The sequence below is a fragment of the Stomoxys calcitrans genome, chromosome 3, assembly GCF_963082655.1.
Source record: "Stomoxys calcitrans chromosome 3, idStoCalc2.1, whole genome shotgun sequence".
In the NCBI taxonomy this organism is placed as follows: Eukaryota; Metazoa; Arthropoda; class Insecta; order Diptera; family Muscidae; genus Stomoxys; species Stomoxys calcitrans.
In genome coordinates, this window is record NC_081554.1 from 59,553,676 (window position 1) to 59,576,950 (window position 23,275).

Consider the following 23,275-nt stretch of genomic DNA (forward strand, 5'->3'; position numbering starts at 1 on the left):
AACACGTATGTTGATGGTCATGAGAGAATCCGTCGTACAAAATTTCAGCCAAATCGGATAATGATTGCAACCTCTACAGGCTCAAGAAGTCATGATCCAAGATAGGTTTATATGACAGCTATATCAGGTTATGAACCGATTTGAACCATACTTGGCACAGTTGTTAGATATCATAACAAAACGCGTCGTGCCAAAATACATTCAAATCGGATAAGAATTGCGCACTCTAGAGGCTCAAGAAGTCAAGACCCAAGATGGGTTTATATGACAGCTATATCACGTTATGTACCGATTTCAACCATACACGGCACAGCTGTTGGATATCATAACAAAACACGTCGTGCAAAATTTCATTCCAATCGTATAAGAAATGCGCACTCTAGAGGCTCAAGAAGTCAAGACCCAAGATCGGTTTATATGACAGCTATATCAGGTTATGAACCGATTTAAACCATACTTGGCACAGTTGTTGGATATTATAACAAAACACGATGAGCAAAATTTCATTCAAATCGGATAAGAATTGCGCCCTCTAGGGGCTCAAGAAGTCAAGACCCAAGATCGGTTTATATGACAGCTATATCAGGTTATGAACCGATTTCAGCCATACTCGGCACAGCTGTTGGATATCATAACAAAACACGTCGTGCAAAATTTCCTTCCAATAGCATAAGAATTGCGTACTCTAGAGGCTCAAGAAGTCAAGACCCAAGATCGGTTTATATGGCAGCTATATCAAAACATGGACCGATATGGCCCATTTACAATAGCAACCGATCTACACTAATAAGAAGTATTTGTGCAAAATTTCAAGCGGCTAGCTTTACTCCTTCGGAAGTTAGCGTGCTTTCGACAGACAGACGGACGGACGGACGGCCATGGCTAGATCGACATAAAATGTCACGACGATCAAGAATATATATACTTTATGGGGTCTCAGACGAATATTTCGAGTAGTTACAAACAGAATGACGAAATTAGTATACCCCCATCCTATGGTGGAGGGTATAAAAAATAAAGATTGGTTTCAATCACGAAATTAATTTATCCAATTATTTTTTAATTGAAACTGCTTTAATCACATAAGTGATTATATCAATCACCGTTTTTGAAAAAGTAATTGAAAAAAATTTCAATTAAAAAAATTATGGAAATTTTTGATTATTTTTTTTAATTAATTTTTTTAAATGGATCAATAAAAAAATTATTGAAATTTTCAATTAAGTTTTTAATCGATACAATTAAAAGTGATTAAAAAAAATTATTGGAAAATTTCAATTAATTTCTATATTTGATACACACGAACATGACGTTGTTCGGGCAAAGATCCATGCCACCCGTATAAGAAAAACTGCCCCGCTGGAGGCAGTTTACATTTGTCCGTATATAGTTACCCTTTAACCCGCGCTGCTTACATTTACCGGCTATTTACCACTCAATCTACAAACCTACGATTTTTTCTGCCGTTATGAACCATTTGTTTATCCTTCGGCTACTTCATACCGCCAAACGAAACTGCCTTGTATGTGCTTATGACTACTGCCCGACTGCCTACTACTGATACTATCAGACACACACACACACCTTATCTTTACTAGTATACCCATGACAACTCCGCCAATGAGTTGTGCAAACAATCAATGTGGAGGCCATTGAGTGTTGGCTAACATTGGGTGTTTATTTAATTCTTTGCATTTTTTCCAATGCTGGCGATAATTCTTAATCAGACTGTTTTCGTTGGTGCACGCGAACTCTCTGGTTCTAGAGAAGAACAGGCTTAAGTACATAAGTGGCAGTGGCCACAATCAAAATAACTTGTCCTGACACAGCTCCAGGTGTTTTACCCGCACTTAGCTTGCATACTCAAACAGTTGCATCCGCGCTTAGCTTGCATTCTGCACCCAATTGCATCCGCGCTTATTTCGCATCCGCACTTAGCTTGCATTTGCACCTAATTGCATCCGCGCTTAGTTCGCATCCGCACTCTGCTAGCATCGGCATTCAGTTGCATCCGCACCCAGCTGCATCCGCGCTTAGTTCGCATCCGCACTTAGCTTGCACCCGCACTCTGTTGTATCCGCGCGTAGCTAGCATCCGCACTTAGCGTGCATCCGCACTTAGCGTGCATCCGCACTTAGCGTGCATCCGCACTTAGCGTGCATCCGCACTTAGCGTGCATCCGCACTTAGCGTGCATCCGCACCCAGTTGCATCCGCGCTTAGCTCGCATCCGCACTTAGTTGCATCCGCACCAAGTTGCATCCGAGCTTAGCTCGCATCCGCACAAAGCTTGCATCCGCACTTAGCCTGCATACGCACTTAGCTTGCATCCGCACCCAGTTGCATCCGCGTTCAGTTCGCATCCGCGCTTAGTTTGCATCCGCACTTAGTTGCATCCGCGCATAGTTCGCATCCGTACTAAGATTGCATCCACACTCAGTTGCATCCGCACTTAGCTAGCATTCGCACTTAGTTGCATCCGTGCATAGCTTGCATCCCCACATAGCTTGCATCCGCACTCAGTTGCATCTGCGCTTAATTCGTATCCGTACTAAGCTTGCATCCACACTCAGTTGCATCCGCGCTTAGCTAGCATCCGCACTTAGCCTGCATCCTCACTTAGTTGCATCCGTGCTTAGCTCGCATCCGTGCTTAGCTCGCATCCGCACATAGCTTGCACCCATACTCAGTTGCATCCATGCTTCGCTCGCATCCGCACTTAGCCTGCATCCGCACTTAGTTGCATCCGCACCCAGTTGCATCCGCGCTTAGCTCACATCCGCCTCCAGTTGCATCCGCGCTTAGCTCTCATCCGCGCTTAGCTCTCATCCGCGCTTAGCTCTCATCCGCACTTAGCTTGCATCCGCACCCAGTTGTATCAGCGCTTAGTTCGCATCCGCACTTAATTTGCATCCGCAACCAGTTGCATCCGGAGGCCACCGTAGCGAAGAGGTTAGCATGTCCGCCTATGACGCTGAACGCCTGGGTTCGAATCCTGGCGAGACCATCAGAAAATAAAATTTCAGCGGTGGTTTTTCCCACCTAACGCTGGCCACATTTGTGAGGTACTATGCCATGTAAAACTTCTTTCCAAAGAGGTGTCGCACTGTGGCAGGCCGTTCGGACTTGGCTATAAAAAGCAGACCCCTTATCATTTAGCTTAAACTTGAATCGGACTGCACTCATTGATATGTGAGAAGTTTGCTCCTGTTCCTTAATGGAATGTTCATGAGCAAAATTTGCAATTTTTACCCAGTTGCATCCGCGCCTACCTTTCATCCGCACCTGGCTCACAAACACACCAAGTTGCATCTCTAGATAGAATTCCCGGCCGTCGATAGTTGTTGTCAAGAATGCTCCCCTACTATAGATCGTTTATCCCCTTGATTTCGAAAGTTCCCGATCAACTGTAAATCGACTGCCGTTGGTTACCACACCGACCAAAAGCACCAAGGGGCCCTGAATTTGCGAAGATCTCACCGTCGAGATTACACCAAGCTAGCCCGCGTCAACGTCCACCAAAAGTTCCTGATCAACTATAAATTGCCTGCAACTGCACCGACCAACTGCACTGACCAAAAGCGGCAATAAGGGGGCCTAGAATTTGCGAATCCATCTGCCACGAGACGCTTCTACAGCCGAGAAGCGTCTCTTGGCACCCTTCGCCACATTGTCATACATATATAACACAAGTAGATTGTAATATAGCATTAAATCAATAAAGTCACCTTATTGTAGACCCTCGATTCGAAGTAACGTTTGTTATCACTTAAGGTTTGTGGTTCCTTAGGTTGCCCTGAAGACGACTGAACTTGGCTCAGCCTTCGACAAAACCACGTTATAGGTTCCTCAAAAAATATCGGGTGTCGGCTAGGGGTGCCCTATAGATTTATTGTTCTTGTCGTAGCAGTTATGTTGTGCACTGATGCGGATTCAATTAAAAAATTAATTGAATCAATTAATTTTTTAATCTAAAGTGGCAAAAATTTCATTACAGTCAATTACAAGTCGTGTAATTGAAATATAAAAATATATTCAATTAATTTTTTAATTGAAAACGATTTTATTTTCAATTAGATTTTTAATTGAAAATTTTTTTGAGATTGTTTTTCTGTGTACTATTTGCAGTGGCCGGATACGCTCATTATCGCTTATCAAATGTACCATGGAGACTAAAGTATGGGTGCTGGTGCATACCAATAGGCTTTAGCACCTAGATCACCTTCACCCATCAATGGAGAGACGACCGGATCAGCCAACATCCCAAAACATATTTCAGTTGCAATATCATCAGCTGAGTCTGTCACAACCATATCACAACCATCCGTTGCACTTAATGCTAAGTGCAACGGATGTAACCGGTGGTGCCACATGGGGAAAGGCAAGAATAACTCAGGCCTTACACAAGAGGAAAAACTTGGAACGAACAGTGCAAGGCCTTTGTGCCATGGCCCCGTTGACCATGCCATTCGGAGCAAACAGACACAACATCCGTTAAACAGCGGGTTACCAACCAATACCCAGCCGAATATGCACCAGCCACCCAGAAACCAACTGCAAACCCAATCGTAAGTGCACTGTTTCTCGAAGTGCTAACCGCTCAAATGTATTGGCTCTAATGACACTTTCATCGATGCGGCAAGTGATAGCATGTGTAGGGCATGCGGGGAAGATGATGAGACGTTGGAGCATTTCCTTTGTCATTGCCCGGCTTTCGCGTCTAACAGATACTGGCACTTAGGTGGAGACACTATACCAGACATGAACCAACTTAGGGGAGTGGCTTGGAAAATAATTAAGGATTTTGTAAGTAGCACTGAATTTCTCACTTAGTTTTTCTTTTTCGAGGTTACTTTTTTGTACTTAAAGTGAAACACAAACCGATTACTTGCTTAGGTCTACGTCCATAGTGGCATGGGCACAGTAATATTTGCACCCTCTTTCCAACCTAACCTAACCTAATGCTGAAAATTAAAATCTTCTGACTTTATACCAAAATTCGAACAAAAGCATTCGATTTAGGTAGCCGAAACAATGCGAAATAACCTATTTTAAGACTTCATAAATTTAAGTACACACACATAAAAATCTAGCATTGTATATACATAACACGATCTTTTTTTCTTTACCACTCATAATTTTATATATAAACAATTGTAGACTATTTTGAAAACCAGAAATTCCATGCAGTGCTAAAAGAGATCTAAAAATTCACATGAAATGATTATGGATTTAAACTTAAAAAAAAAAATGCTTTTAGTTATTGTCTTGTGAATTTGAATTCTAAACCTATGTTGCCATATATAAAGGCTTTTGAATGAAATTTCATCAGCAATTATCAAAGGTTTTGTGGAAATCAGTGGTAGGTTATAAAAAGCAATGAGTTTAAGGATTGGCTTTTTAAGGAGAAAAGCTTTTTCTGACTTTTTTCTCTTCTTTTTAAGGCTCTATCAAGTCGGGACTTATGGTGAAAAAAAATAGGAAAACCATTATTCATTAGTTAATGCCTCTTCAGGTATATTGGTTCCGGAGGCTACAAAGGCAATATGTACATTGTAATTGCGGATTTTTTAAAAGAAAGTAAATGCATTTTTAATAAAGCTTAGAATGAACTTTAATCAAATATACTTTTTTTTACACTTTTTTTCTAAAGCAAGCTAAAAGTAACAGCTGATAACTGACAGAAGAAAGAATGCAATTACAGAGTCACAAGATGTGAAAAAATTTGTCAACGCCGACTATATGAAAAATCCGCAATTACTTTTTGGGCAACCCAATATTTATAGCTTGCTTTGAACGTCAAACTTGCAAGTCCAGCAAGGCAGATGCCAACACTTTTATTTAAGCACATATCAATCAAAGATATGTTATATAAAATTATGATTCTAATTTTTTGCCTTTCAATGCGAAGACCATTTCTTAAGGTTTTTTATTTTCGTTTATGTTGCTTTCGAGCTCGTAAAGTAGAGAATGAACATGGTCTTCAATATTCAATATTTTTTAAATGAGATCTGAAGAGAATGAATTGCAAGGTTTTTCAGACACTGGTGGATGTGTTCAACAGCATCTACGTCACTATCCAAGTCAATGAAAACGAGTAAAAACATGAAAACAAGTTCGTCCGGGCCAAATCGTATATACCCTCCACCAGGGATCGCATTTGTCAGTTTCTTTTCATGGTATCTCTTTATTGGCAAACAGAGAATAATGGAATAAGAATAGCTGTGATATTAGAGCTATTGGGTTGCCCAAAAAGTAATTGCGGATTTTTCATATAGTCGGCGTTGACAAATTTTTTCACAGCTTGTGACTCTGTAATTGCATTCTTTCTTCTGTCAGTTATCAGCTGTTACTTTTAGCTTGCTTTAGAAAATAAAGTGTAAAAAAAGTATATTTGATTAAAGTTTATTCTAAGTTTTATTAAAAATGCATTTACTTTCTTTTAAAAAATCCGCAATTACTTTTTGGGCATGAACTTTGGGTTATGAACTGTCTCCGCCCATACTTAGCTTGGACGTTGGGGACCATAGTGATGTCATTATGGATAATTTCAGCCAAATCAGATAAGAATAGCGTCCTATAGAGGCTCAAAAAGTAAAATAGGGAGATCGGTTTATATGGAAGCTATATCAGGATATGGACTGATTCGGGCCCTATTGGGCACGTATATTAAAGGTCATAGTAGAAGTCATTGAAGATGGGGCGCCAAATAGTCCGCCTCCCTTGGTAGTAGCGCCCGAAATATTCCATCAGGTGCGGGGGATTTAAATGGTTTGAAGTTCCTCAAGGCTTCCTTACCATATATTCTGTAATGATAAGTCTTCGATCAATCTCCAATTGTATCCTGTGGAAAATGCGTTTTTAACAAAAGCCTCAAATGCCCTCCGTTGTCTCTGCTCTCATTTTCATGTCGTCTACTAACATTTCAGTATAGACATGGAGTTTTAAGAGAAACTTTTTCATCTTGGCGGCATCGTTAACTCTAACGACCTGTTCGCAGAAAAGCTTCCAGGAGGCACGTCTTGCCCCTCTGGCAATATTTTGGTAACTGAAAACATTTTGTTGCACGTTTTTTTTACAATTTCTTATTCTTTGTATATAAACCTGACTTTCTGATCTCATTAGATCAGACTATAGTTATATATAGCCGCTATATAGACCGATCTCCCGACTTAAAGTCTTAAGGCAAGAAATTACTAATTTTTCATCCGATATCGATGAAATTTGGCACCGTTAGTTCTATTCGACCCTTACACATTCCTCTGAAATGTGGTACAGAACGTACCATATTTGAATGTAGCTGTCATATAGACTGACCGCCCGATCTCCCGATATAGGGTAGTGAGCCTATAAGAGGAGAATTTTTCACCCGATTTCGAGGAAGTTGAGAACAATGAGTTTTGGTAGACCTCTACACCTTTTCGTTGAATGTGATCAAGATCGGACCATATTTGGATATATCTGCCATCTAGACCGATCTCCTGATATGTAGTAATGAGCCTATAAAAGGAGCATTTTTCACCCGATTTCAAGGAAGTTTACCACAATGATTTTTGGTAGACCTCTACACCTTTTCGGTGAATGTGATCAAGATCGGACCATATTTGGATATATCTGCCATCTAGACCGATCTCCTGATATGTAGTGATGAGCCTATAAAAGGAGCATTTTTCATGCGATTTCAATATAATTTGACACAGTGAATTGTGGTAGAACTCTTCACTTTTTGTTGAATGTGGTCCAGATTGGTCTATATTTCGATATAGCTGCCTATAGACCGTTCGCCCGATATAAAATATTAAGACCATAAAAGATTTATTTCGGTGAAATTTTGCACAGTGAGTTCTGAAAGACTCCTACTCGTTCCTGTCAAATGTAGTCTAGAACTCACTGTACCAAATTTCATCGTAATCGGAAGAAAAATTATCCTTTATAGGCTCAATACGCTATATCGGGAGATCGGACTATATGGCAGCAATATCCAAATATAGTCCAATCTAGACAAATTTCAATGGAAAGGTTCAGAATTCTACCAAAACTCACTGTACCAAATTTTATCGAAATCGGATAAAAAATGCTCCTTTTATAGGCTGAATACCCTATATCGCGAGATCGGCCTATATGACAATCATATCCGAATATGGTACGATCTGAACCACATTTGACGAAATTTCATCGAAATCGGTTAATAAATGGGTGCAGTCTATATGGCAGCTATATCCAAATATGGTACGATCCTGGACCACATCTCACAGGAGTGAAAAGGGATCTAATAGAACTCGCTATGCCAAATTTCATGGAAATCCAATGGAAAAATTAGCAATTTATTGCCTTAAGACTTTAAGTCGCGAGATGGGTCTATATAGCGGATATATATAACTATACACCGATTTTATGAGATCAGAAGGTCAGTTTTATGCACAAAGAATACGAAATAAACGAAAATTGTTTGCAAAATATTTCATATAGCCTAGATATCTGCAAAACTATAAATGCCCAGCTTTTGGGTATATATGGGTAAAAACTCGGGTATTTACCCAATTTACCGGGTAAATACTTTTTGGGTATTTACCAATCGCCCATTTCTATCCTTTTTATATAGCCAAGATATCTGCTAAACTATAATTACCCACATTATGGGTATATATGAATAAATATCCGGGTATTTACTCAATTTACCGGATAAATTCGGGCTATATTTGGATATAGCTGTGATATAGACCGATCTCCCGATTTAAACGTTTGGTCCCATAAAAAAATCCATTTATTATCCAATTTCGCTGAAATGTTGGCGAAGTGAGCTATCAAAAGCTTTTGGACACCGGTGTCCCATATGGTTCAGATCGGCATATTTTGGGATATAGCTGCAATATAGGCCGATCTCCCGATTTAAGTCCTTGGGTCATTAAAAGCAGCGTTTATTATCCAATTTCGCAGAAATTTGGCAAAGTGAGCTGCATTAGGTTCTTCGACATCCGCGTTAAATATGGCCCTGATCATTCTATATTTTGGGACATAGCTGCCATATAGACCGATCTCCCTATTTAGGGCCTTGGATCCATTATAGGCGCATTTATTATCCGATTTCGATGAAATTTGGCATAGTGAGCCCTGTTAGTATTTTCGACAATCGTACCATATATCGTTCAGATCGGTCTATATTTTGATATAGCCGCCATTTATACTAATCCTCCGATTTTAATCTTTGGGCCCATAAAAGATGCGTTAACTATTTATTTTATTTATACACCCTTACATATCGTTCCCGAATATGGCGGAGATCGGTCTAAAATTGGTTATATCTGCCATTTATATCATTTATCAAGCCGCATAGGTTAGCATATGGCGTAGACCAGAGGTACGCCGACGCTGAACGCCTGGGTTCGAATCCTGGTGAGAACATCATAAAAATGTTCAGTTATATTGGTTATATGTGCCATATAGACCTATATTATGTTTTACTTTCCTGAACAGTGAATTGTTTTAAAACACTCTACTTCCATGCCGAGTTTGGTCCAAATCGAAGCATATTTCAATATAGCTGCTCTGGGTCCATAAATCATGGATTTTTCTCCAGATTATATCGAAAAGTGGTTAATATATATACCCGAGGTGGTGGGTATCCAAAGATCAGGCCAACCGAACTGAGTGCCTTTTTACTTGTTTTTATATCAAATAACTCTCTTGAATCACTTATTTCCACAAAACCCTGTATTTTTGCAAATGTGGTGCTGGTGGGTATCATTCATAACGATGGACATTTCTAAACTATTTGAAAAGCTGACAGTAGACTTTAGCTTATACTAATACTAGATTTGCAAAAAAGCAAAACATTCCAAACTAAAAATGATTACTACCAATAACTAGTATAAGTATGGCGATATTCAAATAAAAAAAAAAAAAACATATGAATGATCAATAAATGCATACTTTACCTAAGAATGTAGCACTTGGTGAATTATATGCCAAATATTCCTTGTTCGAAGCCCAGGCAGGGAATTCATTTTGTTGCACAGCATCTGAAATTTCATCTCCTTGGCGTTTCCAAGGCAATTGTGACTCAGTGGCAGTGGGAGTGGCCACACGTCTCTCGCCATCAGAGTCACGTGACACATTACGATCCTCCTCGGGTATGGCATGCTCTGCTACTAAGGGAGAAGAGAGAAATAGGTAGGAAAAAGCTATTAGTTTTAGTACACTTGGCAACAGATACAAAAGACGATCGGGATAGGGTCTGGCAAAAAGCGTGAATGCAAACAACAGAAAGCTAATAGAAAACCAAAAAAAAAAAAAGTTGTTTAACCAAAAAACAAGAAAGGTCAGTCTAGAAAGGTGTTTTATAGTAACTGAATAAAAAACAGAACACTTGTATATAAATCAAAGACATGCACAAAGTCGGAGGGTCAGCATTGCAAGTTCGACTTTAACTTAAAGAGGCTTACAATAAGGGTTTATCATGCTCCATGAGATTAGGACATTGTGCAGAATGGGAAGGAGTAGAAAAAACGTAGCTGTATAAAGGACAAGAACAAAATTTCTTTAAAAAAACGGTTGAGTTCAATGTAAGCAAAAATATATATAACTACTACATATGTATATACGAATATATAGGGATAAAGTTCGCCCAGGCCGAGTTTAACATTTCCTTTATAGTGGATTGCGTTAGCCAAATTGTCGGAACAATGATCTGCACTAAATAACGAAAGTCATAAATGAAATACACATGGAAAAATCGGGTAAAATTTCATTTATCAAGCCCCATAGGTTAGCATATAGCGTAGAGCAGAGGTTAGCATGTCCGCCGATGACGCTGAACGCCTGGATTCGAATCCTGGTGAGAACATCATAAAAATTTTCAGTAGTGGGTTTCCCCTCCTAATACTAGCGACATTTGTGAGATGCTGTACCATTTGGTATGGCAGGTGTCGCATTAAGGCACGCCGTTCAGAATCGGCTTTAAAAAGGAGGCCCCTTATCATTGAGCTAAAACTCAAATCAGACAGCACTCATTAATATGAAAGAAGTTTGTCCCTGTTCCTTAATGGAATGTTCATGGGCAAATTTGCTTATATGGAATTTATAGCATACGGCACGGGTTTATGGACCATACATCATATGGATGTCGGGATTCATAATAGTTTCATCATAACAATTTCAGCTTAAACTGATGAGAAAAGCTTTTGATTGGTAGGCAGGCAGACGGATATTATGAAAATACACTTAATATTAGAAAAGTTTTTCTAAAAACATCTGCCAAAAGAGGTTTCGAACGCCGTTCGAACTCATCTATAACAAGTAAAAACATGCCAAGTTCGCTGATTTTCTGCTACTGCTATTGCAGCTACACAGTATGGAGCATTACACTATCCGCAACCTGTGGACGCAGCTAAGCTTCTCGTGACAGCAATGTACCCCACACATATCGGAAATCAATGTTCCAGCTTGTGTGGTGCTCCCAGCTATCCCGTGTTGTTGTTGTCGCAGTATGTTGTGTTCTATCCTTCGTCTGCTTGATTCTGTTGAGTGTCTAGATCCAGGAACTCTGCGACTAAGATGGGGTGCGTTCAGAGGGTTCTGGGTCTGAGTCGAGTGGGCAGTTAAAGAGGTGACGTGTATTGTATGGTCCCTGGTCACAATCGGGACATACATCTTGCACGTCAGCATCAATCCTTGCTCTATAGGAGTTGAGGCGGCTGCATCTGCCGGAAAGTAATTGAGCCAGAACTACTCTGGTTTGCCGGGGGAGGTCAATTTAATCAGGTGCAATGGGAGGCGGTAGTTCTGGACCGATCCGCGAATAAGGGTCGGAAGCCCATAATTTATTACCCGATTTCGCTGAAATTTGACTCAGTGAGTTGTTATAGGCCTCCCGACATCCCACTCAAATATGGTTCAGATCGGTCTATATTCATGTATAGCTGCCATATAGAGCGATCTACCGATTTAGGGTCTGTAGTTCATAAAAGTTTTATTTGTTACCCGATTTCGCTGAAATTTGAATCAAGGAGTTGTTTTATGCCTCCCGATATCCGATTCAAATATGGTTCAGATTGGACTATATTTAGATATAGCTGTCATATAGACCGATCTGCCGATTTAGGGTCTAAAGCCCATACAAACTTAATTTATTATCCGATTTCGCTGAAATTTGAATCAGGGAATCGTTTTAAGACTCTGGATATCCGATTCTAATATGGTCCACATCGGACTATATTTAGATATAGCTGCCATATAGACCGATCTGCTGATGTGGGGTCTGAAGCCCATAAAAGCCGCAATTATTATCCGATTTCGCTGAAAATTGGGACAGTGAGTTAATTTGGGTCCCTCGAAATTCTTATATAATTAGATCGGTTCAGATTTGGATATAGCTGCCTTATATACCAATCTCTCAATTTAAGGATTTAGGCTCATAAAAGGTGCATGTTTTGACCGATTTCGCTGAATTTAGGCATAATGAGTTGCGTTAGACCGATATTCGACATTCGTACCGAGTATGGTAAAGATCCGTCCGTATTTGGATATAACTGCCATATAGTCCGATCTCTCAATGTAGGGTCTTGGGCCAATAACAAGCGTATTTATTGTCCGATTTCGTTGAAATTTGGTATAGCAAGTTGTGTAATGCTCCTCGACATTCCTGTTCAATACGGCCCAGATTGGTCTAGATTTGAATATAGCTGATATATATACCGATGGAGATCGGAATAAATGATGCATTTTTCACCTTCCGAAAGGTGGTTCATATAAATATAACCGAAATGGTGGGTATCCAAAGTTTGATCCGGCTGAACTTTATGCCTTTTTACTTGTTTATATTTCCAACAGGCCTTTATCCCATAGATTTCTTTTTAAATCGCACTTTTCACAATTTGAAGTTTTTCTGGAGTTTTTGTTAACTCTTCATAACTTCCCATTATTCTTATACACAATGTCATCATCCCCATTGAGATGTCTTACAAAATATACCAAAAACAAAAAATGGTGCTTAGAACAAAAAAATTTTAAAAACATACATAAAAAAATTAAACATACAAAAAACAATATACAAAAACAATCAATCAAACAGTCAATCATCATTAGTTAAAAAAAAAATAAATAAATAAAATCATGCACAAAAATGCCATGCTTTTCTTTTGTAGAAAAAAAATTGATAATCTCTGCGGTCTCTTCTAATGGCTGAAAATAATGATAAGAAAATATACAGAGAGAGAGAGAAAGAGTTATGAAAATATAAATAAAAAAAAAAAATTCAGAAACGCTTAAAAAGTTTTTAAAAAAAGTTAAAAATATAAATTTAAATAATTCAATAAAATGAACGCTGAATTGGTTATGATTTTCTGTTTTTATAAAATAACGCATAACACTTTCTACATAAGGCTGCAGCATAAGCTACTATTCAAAAGGGAAAGCTAGTTTTTAACACCAAAATGTAACATTTGAAATTTTTAAAAACTTTCCCTGTTTTGATACATAAACTGTAATAATTTTTTATATAGTTTTTTATAACAAAAAAAAAAATTCAGAAAAATATATAAGCATAGCCTACGAACATACTACACTAATAACGATTTTTTTTTATTTTCAGTTTCTGAATTTTGTTGTTTTTTTCTCGTTTTAATTGCAATTCAAAAACGCTGATGATATGCTTAACAAAAATGCTTTTCAACTACATAAAATGACAATTTTTTCATGGAAAAATTACTCTTTGGCAAGTTTCAAATCGGAGTTTTGTATATATGTATGTATATTGTATGTCAACAAGGCATTTATTCTAGTGCTCTTCTGTTTTGTATTTACAAAATGTTTAAGTTTTCATAAGAAAAAAAAATATATAAAAATTTTAATAAAATAAAAACATAGTTGGTAATCAATTACAAAATATTTCTCTTTCATTTCGAGCCTAATGAAGAGAGAAGCCAGAGGATGCTCCTCGCCAACCATAGTGCGAAGCATTTCGTCGTTGGGAAAGACTCATCAGCCGCAACAAGTCGAGAGGCTTCAAAGACAGTCAATTTTCAGCTCTTTTATTGTAGTTACTGCGAAAATACGCCTTCGAAATGACTACGACTAATCTAGTCGAAAACTTCGTCACTTTACCAGTCCCTGTTTAGGTAAGAGCTAGTGCATCAGAGCTGGCAAAATATCGATGACACTATCGATATAAAATTTTAAATGACTAAATATCGATTGACATTTGTCCGATGGATACTATCGCAAAAGTATTTTTTTTTTTTTGTTTTTTGCAAAACTAAGCAAAAATAATCAATCCGACACTGATTGTATCCTTTAAGATGCATCGCGCCTATAGAGGGCGCAATTTTCATCCGATTAGTCTTACATTTTGTACAATGATTTCTCTCATGACTTCCAACCAACTTTATTAACGTTGGTTTTATTTGGTCTGTGCATTGATATTGCTTCTATATAAATCGATTTCCTGATTTTTACTTCTTATTTCGTTTGAAATATAGGTGATGGAAAATTAATGATAGTATCGATACTGTCGATATTAATTATTAAATCTATCGAAAATATCGAATGTTGCGATTATCGATAGTTTGCCAGCTTTATATTACATACCAAGACCACATTTAGTTACTTCTTGATCTCAACTGAAGACATTGACCTTCTAGTGGTATTGTTGTTGTTGTTATAAAACACTGGGACGTCAGCCCTTGCCGATGAAGGACCCTGTCGGGTACGTACAACCGGCTGCCATGGGATTTCATTTAATAGGAGTGAATCTTAAGGTGGTCCAGTAACTTATAGATCTTTTTCCTATTCTTTTTTGAAACTAAATCAGGGGATTGGATTATATGGCAGATGGTTCAAAATAACCTAACGCTCGTGGTAAAGATTTAGGATGCCAAAATTGTATATAAAAGCGTGCTAAGTTCGGCCGGGCCGAATCATATATACTCTCCACCATAATCGCATTTATCAAGTTCTTTGACGGACATGGACCGTACTTCTCATGCCGTACAAGACATAGAAAAATATCACCCTCAAAATTAATAAAAGTAAAAATTGCGCCCTCAAGAGGTTCAGAAAGTCAAATTGGGAGATCGGTTTATATGGCAGCTATATCAGGTCATGCACCGATTTAAACCATAATAATAAAGACTCAAGAAGTCAGATCAGCAGATTAGTTTACATGGACCATCCTTCCCACAGCTGTTAAAAGTCATACCAAAACGATATATGCAAAATTTCATCCAAATCGGATAAAAATTGCGTCCTCTAGAAGCTCAAGAAGTCTAATCGGTTGATCAGTTTATATGATAATATATCAGATTATGAATTTATTTGGACCGTACTTGACACAGTTGTTGGGAGTCATACCAAAACACTTCGTGCAAAATTTCAACAAAATCGTATAAGAATTGCGTTCGCTAGAAGATCAAGAAGTCCAGATCCAAGACAAAATCCCAAACGATATACACTAAGAAGTATTTGTGCAAAATTTCAAGCGCCTAGCTTTGCTCCTTCGAAAGTTCGACAGACAGACGGACGGACGGACAGACAAACGGATATGGCTAGATCAACTTAAAATATGACGATCAACAATATATGTGCTTTGTGGGGTCTTAGACGAATATTTCGAGGTGTTACAAACGGAATGACGAAATTAGTATACCCCCATTCTATGGTGGAGGGTATAAAAAGGATGTCGAAGGGCTTAGCACAACTCACTATCCAAAATGTCAGCGAAATCGGACAACAACTGTGCCATTTATGGGCCCAAGACATTAAATCGGCAGATCGACATATATCGCAGCTATATCAAAATCTGAACCAAATTGAAAAAAAAATGTCAAGGGCCTATCACAACTCACTGTCCCAAATATCGGCGAAATGGGACAAAAAATGCGCATTTTAAGGACCCAAGACCTTAAATCACGAGATCGGTCTATATGGCAGCTACGTTCAAATCTGGACCAATGTGGACCAACTTGAAGAAGGATGTTAAGTGGACTAACACAACTCACGGTCCCAAATTTCAGCAAAATCGGATAATAATTGTAACGGAGGCCACCGTAGCACAGAGGTTAAAATGTCCGCCTATGACGCTGAACGCCTGGGTTCGAATCCTGGCGAGACCATCAGAAAAAATTTTCACCGGTGATTTCCACTCCTTATGCTGGCAACATTTGTGAGGAACTATGCCATGTCAAACTTCTTTCCAAAGAGGTGTCGCACTTCGGCACGTCGTTCGCACTCGGCTATGAAAAGGAGGCCCCCTATCATTGAGCTTAAACTTAAAACGGACTGAACTCATTGATATGTGAGAAGTTTGACCCTGCTCCTTAGTGGAATGTTCATGGGCAAAATTTGCAATTGAAGCTTTTATGGGCCTAGGATCTTAAATCAGCAGATCGGTCTATATGGAGGCTTTATCAAGATATATTCCTAATTTTTAAAGACTATAGCGTGATTTTAACATACAGATCGATGGATGGACGGACAGATGGACGGACATATAAACGGACGGACAGTCGGACGAAAATGGATAGATCGTTTTGGTTTACTACAACGATCAAGAGTATATTCTTTATAGTGTAGGAAATGGATATTTCGATATGTTGCATGCTTCGGTGGTGGGTATAAAAAAAAACAAGTAATGCCAATAATATTTTGTGGGAAAAACTTTTGCATTATTATTTTTTACTTAGTTTCCGCAAAACTTTATTTAGGTGAACCTTCTATTTGTTTGACAACCATCTCATAGAATGAACCTAAGTAATCTGAATTTGATATGGATATGGGAGGCTCTACTAAAACTCTTTAGCTGCGAATTTCATGCAGGTTAGGGTCGATTATATTTGGAAGTATTTTTTAGAGGACAGTTTTCAGTCCACACAGCAGGCACAGAGCAAATCAATTAATGAAATTTGATCCCATTGTTGTAGTTGTGGAATTACAATAGTTTAAAAGGCAGCCCGTCGACTCCTACTGCCTTGTTGCTCTTCAGTCGGGTCACTGCTACCTTGACATTACTCTTGCTAGTAGGTAAACATTCTATACCATCATCAGGGATTGGTTCTGGTATCCTCTTCGCCGCCATCCGTCGGACACTAGCAGTTGGAAAAATGCACTTTCCATATCCGAAGCACAATATCTATATCAGTACCAAGATTTTCTTCTTTGTCTCTGAGGAAGGCTGTGCCTGCACAGAAGCCATCGGTTTGATGTTTCCTTGGTTAAATTTCCGAACTTTATTCTGACTCCTGTACATCTCAATCCACTCATAATGACATCTTCCCATTTCCTTTTTCTTTCTTGCATCATTTGGTGTGTTGCTACTGATTGCAGGTTTGCTCTGTATGCCGCATTCTTAGCTTCAGTAACATTTCGACACTCTTGGGTGTACAATGAGTTTCTTGGGACAGGCTTCTGGTACCCAAGTACGGATTTCGTGGCATTTTCCATGGTGTGGGCAAAGGTTTGCCATTTCCTCGTTATGTTATCGGGATAAGGAGTGCTTCCATCTAGCAGTTGAGTCAATCGAGTGGAGTGTGCTCGTAGAAAACATATTGGTCATCTTCTTCCGTCGGGGTATGGACACAAATAAGGTTGATGTTGAAAAAGTGGCTTTCATGCGGATTGTGGTTAGCCTCTCATCCACCGGAGTATCACTTTGTCTCGGGTTTTCAGTCTCCGACCAACCACAAATCCACAGCCAAATTCATGCCTCGTGTTATGGCAGCAATTGTGTAGTTCCTCACCGTTTGGTGTTGTTGTGACGCCATTCCCGGTCCATCGCACTTCCTGTAAGGCGGTAATATCTACCTTGTTCTTATTCAATACATGGGTATACGGCACACCTTCTCTATAGAGTGCGGAGATTCCAGGTGCAAATCTGCAAATCATTAGGGGAGTCAGACTTTACTATTCATTTGTTTATCAAAGTAATCCTTATAGTTTTTCGGGTGCAAGTTATCTCGGCATACTATGACCCGTACACAAGCAAGGAGACAAGACGGAATATGTCAACTACAGATGAATAAGTCAAGCGGCCATCGCATACGAGATACTCTTGGACGTATTGTGTGAAAGATTAAACCCCAAAATCAATGAGATAATTGAGCCCTATTAATGCGGCTTTAAACCAGGTATATCCACCATAGACTAAACATCGATAGCCCTATACGTTCAAAGGTATTTGAAGCCAAGTCGGAGTTTGGTAGCCCAGCATTAATTAATAAGCCTCTGCAGGATGACGCCTGCTGATACACGTTCCTCAGTAAGAATAGGAAAGCATCTCTCCGAACCATTCAATACTAAACGAGGTTTCAGACAACGAGGTAGCTTATCGTGTGATCTATTTAATATCCTGGTGGAGAAGATTATACGAGATGCCGGTGTGAATAGATATGGCTTACTTCTACTGACAAGAAAAGACAAATGATCTGTCATAGTAAGTAGGATGGGGAAATCCGCAATCTCAAAATTTTATAATATCATACCAACTATATTTTAAAAAACAAAAAAAAAATTGTTTTTAAAAATTAAGAAAAACTTATTTCAAAACAATTTCAAACGTGTGCCATGGAATTTCGAACGCCACTACCAAGGAGTTTGGATTTAAAATTCTTTTAAAAATAAAAAAAAAAATTTTGATTTCTCTAAAAATTGCCAATTAAATGTCATGTCTGGTTATGTATAATGTATCCAAATGTAAGTTTTGTACAATTATTACATGAATCTATGAGGTTCGATGTTTTGATTGGTTTCAGTTAATTAAGTTTTTTTTCTCTTAATTTTTAATTACAAAAAATTACAGAAAATTGTGAAATTATAATAAATGTATGCTTGTTATAATATTTATAAATATAAGGTAATTGGTATTGGTAAACAAAAACAAGAGATATAGACAGAGTAAATGGGGGGGAGAGAGAAAGAGATAGTAAATTGTTATACATTAGGATGCGGCATTTACCAATGCTCTGATAGGAACGATCCCTGCGCCAGGGCAGTATCAATTCGGCCGCTGTGGGGCCAATCGGGGGATCGGGTGAAAGTAACTTCTCGGGACTCTCACTGCCGCTCCGCTCATGTGAGGATGGTGTAGCATAGTGTTGTACAATGCGAGCTTTGGAAGCATCGAACCCGGGTAGATTTTGTATGTGAGCAATTAGTGAATTGTTATTGGCACGATCAGAATCCGCTGTCGTTTAGCATTGATTTGAGTGGTGTAAGTGTAGGTGTTTTTTTTTTGTTTCATTGAAGAGCGCATTTGTATTTTGATTGTTGTTGTTTAAAAAAATCACCATCGTATTTTACATTATATATCCACATTATAATGTATATGTGTGATTAAAAAAATTAGGTTTTTTTGTTTATTAAAAAAAAAATTACATGTTTTTTGTTGTTTTGATGGAGTTTGTTTTTGTTTTATATATATATAAAAGACACATTATATGCGTACATTTTATTTTTTCGATTCGTTTAGTTTTGAATAGAAGAATATAAACAAACGAAAAAACAAGAAATAGTTAATTTTTTTTTAAAGAAAAAAAATATTCATAAACATATGTAGCTTTAAAACTTAATTTTTTTATGTATAAATCGAACGAAATCTAACCAAACGAAATTTGTTTAAACAATTCATAAGAATAACTTCTAACATGATTTAGAATTTCGGGGAGTTCCTTACTGATGGATAATTAACCTCTCTACTTAGTACCACTGAAATGCAACTCGAATAGAATTTCATAGCATTCAAATTTACAACTAAAGTGAGCACAGTTGAGCGATATGATTCGTATGAAATTTGCTGAAAGGCAATTCAAAATATTCTTCGGGAGAAGCAAGAATATGAAAATGAATATAAAAAAATAAGAGCAAAACAAATGCAATGGGAAATAAAAAACAAGCGCAACAAGGGCCGAAACTTTGCAATCCTTACGATGGATGGCTATAAAAATTAAAGGCTCGAAATTTCAAATGGGGGATTGGTTAGCATGGGTATTACTTATGTTCCATCATTAGAGTCCCGATTTTACTAGCGGAATTGAGGTTTTCAAGTCAATTTAAGTTTAGAAAAAAATGTTGGAAAATACCACAGCATATGCCAAATAATGGGTACGGAAATTTCGATTTTGCATAAAAATCGGAACTATATTCATCATATAAGAGATTCAAATCGGATTAAATTTGAGTTTGAGCTGCTCAAAAAGTAAATTCGGAGGAGTGTTTTGTATAGGGGTTCGAACACATGGGTTCGAGTCCTGACGAGGACATTACAAAGAATGGCATTGGCTATCCCACTCCTAATGCTGGCGACATTTGTGGGTTACTATGCGATGCATAGAGTACCATGTAAAAACTCCTCCCTAAAGAGGTGTCATACTGCGGCACGCTGAACAGTAGAATGGAAAAACAAGTAAAAAGGCGTTAAGTACGGCCGGGCCGAAATTTTGATACCCACCACCTCGGGTATATATGTAAACCACCTTTCGTCATAATCCGGAAATAATTTATGTCCACATAGCAGCTTTATCGAAATATGATCCGATTTGGGCCAAATTCGACAGGGATATTGACTGGTCTAATAAGTACGTCACATTGTTCAATTTTGTAGAGCAAAAAAAAAAGCTCTATCTGGGCCATATACGACACAGATGTTGAAAAGCCTAACATAAGACACTGTGTCAAATTTGAGCGAAATCGGATTATAAATGTGCCTATTATGGGGCCAAAACTTTGAATCGGGAAACCAAAACACAACTCACTGTCCCAAATTTTGGCGTAATCAGATATTAAATGCGCCTTTTATGGGCCCAAAACCCTATTCGAGAGATCGGTCTCTAAGGCAGCTATATCCAAACCAAAACACAACTCACTGTCCCAAATTTTGGCATAATCAGATATTAAATGCGCCTTTTATGGGCCCAAAACCCTATATCGAGTGATCGGTCTATATAGCAGCTATATCCAAATCTGAACCGATTTGGGCCAAATTGAAGAGGGCAGTCGAAGGGCCTACCACAACTCACAGTCCCAAATTTCGGCGTAATCGTATATTTAATGCGCCTTTTAAAGCCCCAAAACCTTAAATCGAGAGATCGGTCTATATGGCAGCTATATCCAAATCTGGACCGATCTGAGCCAAATTTAAGAAGAGTGTTGGACGGCCTAACAAAACTTACTGTCTCAAATTTCGGCGACATTGGACAATAAATGCGGCCTTTATGGGCCCAAGACCTTAAATCGAGAGATCGGTCTATATGGCAGCTATATCCAAATCTGAACAGATCTGTTCCAAATTGCAGAAAGTTGTCGAAGAGCCTAACGCAACTCACTGTCCCAAATTTCGGCGACATTGGACAATACATGCGGCCTTTATGGGCCCAAGACCTTTAATCGAGAGATCGGTCTATATGGCAGCTATATCCAAATCTGAACCGATCTGGTCCAAATTGCAAAAAGTTGTCGAAAAGCCTAACGCAACTCATTGTCCCAAATTTCGGCGAAATCGGACAATAAACGCGTCTTTTATGGGCCCTAAATCTTATATCGAGAGATCGGTCTATATAGCAGCTATATCATCTAAACATATCTGGTCCAAATTGCAGAAAGTTGTCGAAGAGCCTAACGCAACTCACTGTCGAAAATTTCGTTGTTGAGAATTGCAAATGGGCCATATCGGTTCAGATTTGGATATAGCTCCCATATAAACCGATCTCCCGATTTAAGGTCTTCTTGAGTCGTTACAAGTCGCAATTTTTGTCCGATTTGGCTGTAATTTTCTATGCGGTGTTCTGTTACTATGTAAACCGGTCTCTCGATCATCCTTGTGTGGTTCCTAGAAGCTTTACCTTTTGTTTGGTTCCTAGAGGCTTTAAATTTTGCTGGTTTGACAGAAGTTTGGTATGTAGAATAAAATTATGCCCTTCAACTAAATTTATTATGCATAAATTTTGGTGGTGGGGAGTTCCCAAGATTTGCCCCGGCCGAACTTAGGACGCTTTTACTTGTTTAAAATTAAAAATTTTGTGTGTTTGTTTCGAGACGAACCCAATGATCGGAGTTTCTCTTTGCAAATGGAAAAGGAAAGCCAGAAATCGCAACACACACCAATCACTATGGGACGCGTTTCGTAATTTTTAGCCGTGAAGGCTTCATGGGTCGTTCGTTGGTATTTTGTTCTTTTACCGAAATTTTTGCAAAAACGACTTTATGATATAAATACCACATTAACCACGCTCGACAACCCTGTCTATTAGCTGTACTTTTCCAATGCAGGTGTTTTTGTGTAATGACAGATTTTTGTCTACCCATTTACACTACTCCTATGGTATACACATGATTTTGTGCATCTGTTGGAAGCTGTATTGTGAAGACAAAAAAAATTACATCAGAACACATGCATTGGGAAAAGTACAGCTAATAGACAGGGTTATCGAGCGACGAAACTCCAACTACTTCATGATTGACGTCGGTTTTACATTAATGAAAGTACTTTGGATGTCAAGAAATGCTACCATTTTATATTCCTTAAAAGCGGGAGAACCCTCTATGTAGCCGACTAGGTCAGAATCACTTTCTGATTCGATTTAGCTATGTCCGTCTCTCTGTCCATGTTAACTTGTGTACAAACTACAGGTTGCAATTTTTATTCGATCGTCTTCAAATTTGGCATGGGCAAGTTTTTCGGCCTAAAGACGAAGCCTATTGAAATTGGAAAAAAATCGATTTAGATTTGGATATAGCGCCCATATATATGTTCGTCCGATTTGCAGTAATAATGCAATTAAATGGCCATTTGTAATCCGATTCTCTCGAAATTTGGCAAGAAGGATTTTCTTATGTCTCTCGACATTTCATGGAAATTGGTTCTGATTTAGATATAGCTCTCATATATATGTTCGTCCGATTTGCAGACTTACAGCAATAAAATTGTCATTTGTTAACCGATTATCACGAAATTTGGCAGGAAGGATGTTTTTACGATTGTCGACATTGCTGGTGAATTTTATAGAAATCGGTTCAGATTTGGATATGGCTCCCATAAATATATATCGCCCGATTTTCACTCCTAGAGTCACTGCAAGCGCATTTATTGACCAATCTTCCCAAAATTTTGTACAACGCTTTCCTCGACGACTTTAGCAATATGTATAAAATTTGCTCGAAATCGGTTCAGATTTAGACATAGCTCTCATATATATATTGTCGTCCGATTTGCAGTAATACTGCAATAAAATGGTCATTTGTTAACCGATTTTGTCGAAATTTGGCAGCAAGGATTTTCTTATGACTTCCGACAT

The 23,275-nt window shown here is 38.4% G+C and overlaps 1 protein-coding gene across 14 annotated transcripts in view; it reads right to left on the reverse strand.

The window, feature by feature from the left end:
• LOC106081447 (sodium/hydrogen exchanger 3) overlaps nt 1-23,275 on the reverse strand; it is a 275,612-nt gene that overhangs the window by 50,453 nt on the left and 201,884 nt on the right. For 9 of the 14 annotated variants that reach the window (XM_059364876.1, XM_013243386.2, XM_013243387.2 and 6 more), the window contains exons 17-18: nt 18,943-19,170; nt 9,935-10,144 (exon numbers count right to left, since the gene is read on the reverse strand). In XM_059364876.1, the coding sequence (XP_059220859.1) occupies nt 9,935-10,144; nt 18,943-19,170 (438 nt within the window). Of the gene's footprint in view, nt 1-9,934; nt 10,148-18,942; nt 19,171-23,275 lie in introns of all 14 variants that reach the window. The other 5 variants (XM_059364878.1, XM_059364877.1, XM_059364879.1 and 2 more) reach the window with 2 other exon arrangements.